The sequence below is a fragment of the Indicator indicator genome, chromosome 37, assembly GCF_027791375.1.
Source record: "Indicator indicator isolate 239-I01 chromosome 37, UM_Iind_1.1, whole genome shotgun sequence".
Taxonomy (NCBI): Eukaryota; Metazoa; Chordata; class Aves; order Piciformes; family Indicatoridae; genus Indicator; species Indicator indicator.
The window spans coordinates 614,242-622,541 of NC_072046.1; the positions used below are offsets into that span (position 1 = coordinate 614,242).

An 8,300-nucleotide genomic window follows, 5' to 3' on the forward strand; every position below is an offset into this window, starting at 1 on the left:
CACAGTGTAGGTTGAGCTGCTGGAAGCCAAACCCTTCCCCTCAGCCCACAGTCTGTGGTAGGAGAAGCCCCCTCCCACCATCCTAACAGAAGCTCCAGTTCTCCCCATGCCCACCCCAGCCCTGCCCTCTGCCTGTGGTTAGGGAAAGCAGCTGGGTTTCAGGCTGTTGGAGAGCAGCAGGACGTAGTGGTGAGGAAGACCAAGGAGGAAGGGTGGGAGGAAGAGGAGAAGCAGAGTCCCAAGGAGGAAGGAGAAGGGGCTGGAAGGGGAGAGGAGAGGGCTGAGGGTGCAGTGCTCATCGTTGTGTCCATCTGCCCAGCACCACAGGGCTGCAGAAGACGCTCCAGTGGCAGAGGTTGGGGGTCGGGTGCTGAGCAGGACCGAGCCCCAGCCGCTCAGGGGCTGCCGGGGGCGGGCAGCGCCGGGAGGGGTCGGTACCGAAAGCAGGAGCTCAGTGCATACAGGGCTGTGAACTGGGGGGGCCCGGGGAGCCCCCGCTTCCTTCCCACCCTCCCCTCCGGGGCTCGTGGTGCCGGGGAGGGGGGGAGGGGGGAAGGGGACCCCAGGGGGCCACCCCGGGCCGCCCTTCAGACGGGAGAGGTGGCGGTGGAGTCGCTGTGCAGGCTCTCGGCGATGTCCCCGCGCTGGATCTTGCGCAGGGCGGCCAGCAGCGCCTCCAGGGTGGCGGAGTCCTTGGAGGACCAGTCGGCCAGGAGAGCCCGGGCAGGGGATTCCTCCCTGCTGAAGGAGTCTATCAGGTCCTCTTTGTAGCCCAGCTCCCCGGCCAGCTTCCTCCAGGTGTCCTCTGCAGAGCTGCTCAGCAGCTTCTCCACCTCTTCCTGCTTGCTGGGGGGCAGGGTGACGTAGAGGTTCCCCTCTCCTTTGGGTGCTGGGGAGGATGAAGTGGTGTTAAGCCCGTCCCCTAGGGTGCCCTCGCCCACCCTGCAGCACCCAGCTTGCCCTACCTGGCCCCTGGGTGCCCTGGTTGGGTGGCTGCTGGTCGTGCAGGCTCTGGCTGTCCACTGAGATGCCACTGTCACTGTGCAGCTTCTCCCCCTCTGGGGAAGGGGTCTGGTTCACAGGGCGGTTGTTGGCTCCTTGCTTGTTCTGTTTGCAGCTGTTCCACCTGCAGGGAGAGGAGCAGGGGAGGTGACAGCTCATGGTGATGTCCCCCCAGGCTGGGAGCAGGTCTCTTGCTTTGTCCCCCTGTCTGTCCCCTTTTTGATAAGGAGTGGCTGAGGGCCCTGGGATGGTACAGTCCGGAGAAGAGGAGGCTGAGGGGAGACCTCATTGCTCTTTACAGCTCCCTGAAAGGAGGTTGGGGTGAGGTGGGGCTTGGTCTCTTCTCCCAAGGAACAAGTTGATAATTTTGATCAGAAAAGACCTTTAAGATCATCAAGTCCAAGCAAGCTGGCCTGGAGTTGCACCAGGAGAAGTTTAGGTTGGGCATGAGGAACAATTTCTGTCCTGTAAGGGTGGTCAGGGATTGGCACAGGCTGCCCAGGGAGGTGGTGGAGTTCCCATCCCTGGAGGTGTTCAAGAAACCCCTGGCCATGGCACCTGGGGCCAGGGTTGAGTGGCCATGGTGGGGTTGGATTGCTGGTGGGACTGGATGAGCGTGGAGTTCTTTTCCAGCCAAGATGATTCCATGACTCTAGGGACCATTTTTTCCCAGGGAGAAGCACTTCTCCTACAGCCTCTGGTTCCACCTCTCCATCCTGGTGACCACATCAGTTTAAATCAACCTTTGCAGGTGCTGAGCTCCTGAGCTTTGCAAGGAGCCAGGGCAGGGCTCCCTTCTGCATGGATCTGCTGCCAAACTGGAACACAGAGGGGTCCCAGGGCTGCCTGAAGGTCCCTCCCACCCTCGAGGTGCCTCCAGCCTGGGATGTCCACGGAGCCAGCCCTGGCCTGCCCAGGGCCAGGTGCAGAACCATCTGACCAGGGATGAGCCTCTGAGTCTGATCAGCCACGACGGCTGCCAGCAGCCTGCCAGAACCAGCAGGGGCCAGGCACAGGGGGGTTCCAATGGGGGCTCCCCAACCCTGCTGCCATCTCCCTCTTTCACCCCTCAGCTGCCTGATCTCTCTCACTGTTTTACAAACCCACCTGCTACCCGTCCAGCCTGGTCCCCTTGCTGGTGACAGCAGAGGACTTCAGAGAATGGGGACACAACCTCCTTCAGATTCATGGAATGGGTTGGGTTGGAAGGAACCTTCAAGATCAGCCAGTCCCAACCCCCCTGCCATGGGCAGGGACCCCTCCCACCAGCCCAGGTTGCTCAAGACCTCATCCAACCTGGCCATGAACACCTCCAGGGAGGGGGCAGCCACAACCTTCCTGGGCAACCTGTGCCAGTGTCTCCCCGCCCTCACTGTGAAATGTTTCCCATCCTGCCACGACCCCATGGTGCTGATCTTGCTCCTCTACCTTTTGAAGGCGATGTAGGCCACCAGCCCCACCACCACAGCTGCCAGGATGGAGCAGTAGACAGGGATGAGGTTGTCAGCAGTGCCACGGCTCACGACGGGCTGGGAGCTGCCCATGATGGTGGTGCCAGTGTCTGCCAGGGTGCTGGGCATCACTTCAGTGTTGAAGGGGTCCCTGGTGATGGGCTCAGGGCTGTCAGAACCCACCAGAGATGGGGTGTGGGTTGTCCAGCGAGGGTGGAGGTCTGCCAGGAGGGAAGGGAAAAGAAAAGAGAATCGTTAGCCACGCATCCAACCCTGCCCTGTGCTGGGCTGTGCTGGGGGAACTGCTGAAGGGACAAAGTTCTCTGTCTCCAAAGGCTGTGGGGCTTGTGGAGGTGTCAGCTCTGCTCTATTCCCCAGGCTTGCTCCTTCCAACCACCTCATTCCCTGGCCACAGACAGCACCAATCCCCCTGGTCCCAAGGACGAGCCCAGGTTGTTCCATGCCCCAGATGGCTGATAGTGCCTGGTCCTGGCTGGGGACAGTCCTGGCTGGAGACAGTCCTGGCTGGATATGGTCCTGGCTGGACATGGTCCTGGCTTTGTAAGCTCTTTCCTTTGCTCCAGTTCTGCAGCTTTTCCCATCGTGTGGAAGCTGCAGACTGAGCCCCTGGCTCCCACTGCTGCTCCCAAAGCCCAGAGAAGCTACTCCAGCTGCCTCCCATCCACTGCACATCTGCACCAGGACCTGTGTGAGGCAACCCAGGTGCCTCCACAGCTCACATGAAGCTGTGCTCATCTGCTGCCAGCAGTACCAGAGCCTGGATTTGCCCCTTTCCTGGCCCCTGCCTGCAGCCATGCACCCCACCAGTGACCCCATTTCCACCACACCCAGGTGTGTCCCACAGAGAGGTTGGATCTGTCTTGTCTTGCCCCAGGAAACTGAAGGGCCTGGAAGCTGGTGGAGGGTGTAGAGCACAGGTCTGGTGAGGAGCAGCTGAGGGAGCTGGGGGTGTTCAGCCTGGAGAAAAGGAGGCTGAGGGGAGCCCTCATTGCTCTCTACAGCTCCCTGAAAGGAGGTTGGAGTTGGTCTCTTCTCCCAAGCAACAAGGGATAGGACAGAAGGGAATGGCCTCAAGTTGCACCAGGCGAGGCTGGACATGAGGAGAAACTTCTTCACTGGAAGGTTCTCAAAGACTGGCACAGGCTGCCCAGGGAGGTGGTGGAATGCCCATTCCTGGAGGTGTTTCAAAGAGGCAGAGATGTGGTGCTGAGGGCCATGGTTTGGCAAAGATGGAGACTGGTTGGACTGGATGAGCTCAAAGGGCTTTTCCAAGCCAAACCACTCTGTGAGTCCATGAAAAACGCTCTCCTCCGGGGCTGCCCTGTCCCCTCCCTGGCTGCCAGCTCACTCCAAACCTCCCCCATGCCTCCCCAGGAGCTTGTCCCGTGCCTGTTGGGGCTGTGCCACATCCTCCATGCTGGCAAGGACAGAGAGGGTGGCAGGGCAGGGAGCTGGCACCTTGCCCTGCTGTCCCTCCCAGCCGTGGCCCCCGGCCGGCCCCTGCTGCCCTTTGGGAGCCGCTCTCCGGTGGCCGGCAGGGCCGCATCCGGCAGGGCCCCGCGGGCAGCTAACAAAGCTGGCCCTGTGCTCCTTGACTTGTGGCTCCATTTACTCGACCCCTTCCCGAGGGAGCTGCGCTGGCTGCCCCCCGTGCCCCGCAGCAGCGGCGCCAGGGACAAAGCTTCTTTCTCCCCGGCTGGGCTCAGGGCAAGCAATCGCTGCTGCTGCTGCTGCTGCTGCTGCCGCTGCCGGCGCCGCCGCTGCCAAGGAGCAAGCAGGGTGTCCCCAAACCGGAGCAGCTCCGTGGGTGCCGTGCTCAGGAGTGGGGTTCAGTGCTGGGATCCCCAGTTCAAGAGAGACAGGGAGAGAGAGTCCAGCAGAGGATACTGAGGGGTCTGGAGCAGCTCTGTGAGGAGCAAAGGCTGAGAGCCCCTGGGGCTGTTGAGCCTGGAGAAGAGCAGCCCCAGAGGGGATCTGAGCAGTGCTCAGCCAGAGCTAAAGGACCTGTGGGAGTGCTGCCAGTGAATGATGCTCTCTCCATTCCCCTGGACAACAAACCCTCCTGGGCTGTGGGTCTGCCTGTTCCCCAACTCTCCAGGGCAGTCAGTTCCCATCAGAAACTTGACTGGAGGCCAAGGTCTCTCCTCACGAGGGAGATGCTCTACTGCCTTCAGCATCTTTGTGGCTCTGTGTTGGCCTCTTCCAAGCAGCTCCCTGAGGCCCTTCTTGAACTGGAGGGCCCAGAACTGGACACAATATTCCAGCTGCGGCCTCAGCAGGGCAGGGTAGAACCTCTCTGGACCTGCTCACCACATCCCTTCAACTCCACCCCAGGATGCCATTGGCCGCCTTGGCCACAAGGGCTCCTCGCCGGCTCTCCCCGGGGAAACCCAAGCTCACCTCTGCATTCGGCATCCGAGACCGGCGTGCACTCCTTCACCAGCACCTCGTTGTCCTCGCAGGTGGTGCAGGGCAGGCAGGGATCCACGAAGTTGGCTTCGCTGGAGAAGGTGCCCTCGGGACACTCCTCGCAGACCGTGTCCTGCGAGTCCTGGCAGGGGAACATGAGGCCGAAGCCCACCTCGCAGACGCTGCACTCCCTGCAGCTGCCGCTGGGCTCGTCCTGGTAGTAGCCGTAGGTGCAGTGGCAGACGGCGTCATCCGACTCCACGCAGGGAGCCGACATCCTCTGCAGCCCCACGCACTGCGTGCAGGGCTTGCACGGCTCCGTGGCGCTCACCGTGTCCGAGAAGGTGACACCTGGCGGGGGGGAGACAAAGAGTGAGGTCAGCAAGGAAGTGTTGCTGGGAAGTCCAGTTCTGGGCTCCCCCCACGTCAAGAGGGGCAGGGAGATACTGGAGAGAGTCCCACCGAGGCGGTGAGGGTGATGAAGGGAGCGGAGCATCTGTGAGGAGGAAAGGCTGAGGGGCCTGGGGCTGGTTAGTGTGGAGAAGAGAAGGCTGAGAGCATCATCCCTGTCCCTGGCTGGAGCATCATCCCTGTCCCTGGCTGGAGCATCATTCCTGTCCCTAGCTGGAGCATCATCCCTGTCCCTAGCTGGAGCATCATCCCTGTCCTAGCTGGAGCACCATCTCTATCCCTGCCTGGAGCACCATCCCTGTCCCTAGCTGGAGCATCATCCCTGCCTCTGCCTGGAGCACCATCCCTATCCCTAGCTGAGCACCATCCCTGCCTCTGCCTGGAGCACCATCCCTGTCCCTAGCTGGAGCATCATCCCTGCCTCTGCCTGGAGCACCATCCCTAACCCTAGCTGAGCACCATCCCTGCCTCTGCCTGGAGCACCATCCCTAACCCTAGCTGAGCACCATCCCTGCCTCTGCCTGGAGCACCATCCCTATCCCTAGCTGAGCACCATCCCTGCCTCTGCCTGGAGCACCATCCCTAACCCTAGCTGAGCATCATCCCTGCCTCTGCCTGGAGCACCATCCCTAACCCTAGCTGAGCACCATCCCTGCCTCTGCCTGGAGCACCATCCCTAACCCTAGCTGAGCACCATCCCTGCCTCTGCCTGGAGCACCATCCCTAACCCTAGCTGAGCACCATCCCTGCCTCTGCCTGGAGCACCATCCCTAACCCTAGCTGAGCACCATCCCTGCCTCTGCCTGGAGCACCATCCCTGTCCCTAGCTGAGCACCATCCCTGCCTCTGCCTGGAGCACCATCCCTAACCCTAGCTGAGCATCATCCCTGCCTCTGCCTGGAGCACCATCCCTAACCCTAGCTGAGCACCATCCCTGCCTCTGCCTGGAGCACCATCCCTAACCCTAGCTGAGCACCATCCCTGCCTCTGCCTGGAGCACCATCCCTAACCCTAGCTGAGCATCATCCCTGCCTCTGCCTGGAGCACCATCCCTGTCCCTAGCTGGATCATAATCCCCATTTTTGACCTCCAAATGATCCCCATGGGCATCCTACAGCCATCACAGCTCCTCAGCATCCCAACCCTTCCTCCTCCACATCCTGCCTGGGGAGTCCCTGGGGACATCACAGCCAGTGCCCCCTCCTCGGCCGCGTGTCCCCGACACGAGGCATGGTGTGAACAGGAGGTTACAACACTAATTGCTGACTCCTCTCTGACCCCAGGGCTTCTTGCTCTCTGATTTCATCCTGAAGGACTGACTCTGCTAAGGGAAATCAATCCTCCTCCTGCAGCCCAGCAAGACACCCCCCAGCCCCCTCCCTGCCTGCTCCCAAAGGTGTTTAAAGATATTTTTAGCTCAGGAGGATGGGGCAGATCCCATCCTGGAGGGCACAGCTGCTGTCCCTGCAGCAGCTGTCTCCTGCTGATCCCACCACAGCCCATGGTACAGCAGTGCCCAGCCTTCCCTTGTCCAAAATGCTGGGGGAAAGTCCAGCTTCCTGGATGGAGAAGGTGCTGGGGAGCTCAACCTCCACCCCTCTGCTAGCTCTGTTCCTGAGGAAGGCAATCCAGCCATGTGCTAACCTTTAGGTTCCTGTCTGTCTCCCAGGGAATCACAGAATCACTGAATACTAGCATTCCTCTCCAGAGGAATGGACCTCTGGAGATCATTGAGTCCAACCCCCTGCCAAAGCAGGATCACCTAGGGCAGGTCACACAGGAATTAATCCAGGTGGGTTTTGAAAGTCTCTCCAGAGAATGAGACTCCACAACCTCTCTGGCAAGCCTGCTCCTGGCCTCCAGCACCCTCAATGTGAAGGATTTTTTCCTTCTGTTTAGGTGGAACCTGCTGGGTTCCAGTTTGTGTCCACTGGCCCTTGTCCTGTCACTGGGCACCACTGAGAAGAGTCTGAAAAGAGTCTGGAACCAGGTGGGGGTCAGCCTCTTCTCCCAAAAAACAAGGGAGAGGACAAAAGGAAATGGCTTTGAGTTGCCCCAGGGGAGGTTTAGGTTGGATATTAGGAGCAATTTCTTTCCTGCAAGAGTGGTCAGACACTGGAACAGGCTACCCAGGGAGGTGGTAGAGTCCCCGTGCCTAGAGGGGTTCAAAGACCCTGTGGCCATGGCACTGAGGCCATGGTTTGGTGGCCATGGTGGGGTTGGGTTGCTGGTTGGACTGAATGATCTTAGAGATCCTTTCCAACCTTCATGATTCTCTGATTCTATAAATTCTATGACCTGCCCTGAAGGGGTGGGCAAGCAGCCCCTCCCCCTCCTGCCTGTCCCAGTGCCCAGCAGAGGCAGAGCAGCACTGGGTCAACCCCCAGCTCCCATTAACCTGGGCTCATCCTTTAGCATTATTCTGAATTATTGATGGGCACCATTAGAGTGGGGAAGTGGCCAGGAAAAGCATACGGCTGAGTGGGCACATTTCCCGTGGCAGCAAGGTATCTGAGCTGAGCAATTACAGCTGAGATTCAAAAGGGCCCTCCCCCCACCCCCACACCCCCCCTCCTCCCCTCCTCTCTGCCCCCCTCTCCCACTCTCCCTCCCTTTCACCCCCCCCTCCCTCACCCGCCTGCAGCGATGAAGGCTGGCAAGGGGGCGGGGGGGGGGATAAATAAATCATGAGGCAGCAAGCAGGGGGTGGCTGGCAAGGAAGGTTGGGGTGGAGGGGGAGAATAAAAGGGAAATTCTCATTAAAAAATAATAAAAAAAGAAAAAGAAAAAGAAAAAGAAAAAGAAAAAGAAAAAGAAAAAGAAAAAGAAAAAGAAAAAGAAAAAGAAAAAGAAAAAGAAAAAGAAAAAGAAAAAATAAAAAGGAAAAGAAAAAAGGAAAAAAGAGAAAGAAAAAGAAAAAAAAGAAAAAGAAAAAGAAAAAGAAAAAAAAGAAAAAGAAAAAGAAAAAGAAAAAGAAAAAGAAAAAGAAAAAGAAAAAGAAAAAGA

At 59.0% G+C, this 8,300-nt stretch overlaps 1 protein-coding gene across 1 annotated transcript in view; it reads right to left on the reverse strand.

Annotated features, from left to right (window-relative positions):
* Window positions 1–587: 587 nt before the first annotated feature.
* Window positions 588–8,300, reverse strand: part of NGFR (nerve growth factor receptor) — a 17,274-nt gene continuing 9,561 nt past the window's right edge. The window contains exons 3-6 of the mRNA XM_054396541.1: window positions 4,875–5,234; window positions 2,431–2,674; window positions 966–1,126; window positions 588–889 (exon numbers count right to left, since the gene is read on the reverse strand). Of these exons, the coding sequence (XP_054252516.1) occupies window positions 588–889; window positions 966–1,126; window positions 2,431–2,674; window positions 4,875–5,234 (1,067 nt within the window). The remainder of the gene's footprint in view (window positions 890–965; window positions 1,127–2,430; window positions 2,675–4,874; window positions 5,235–8,300) is intronic.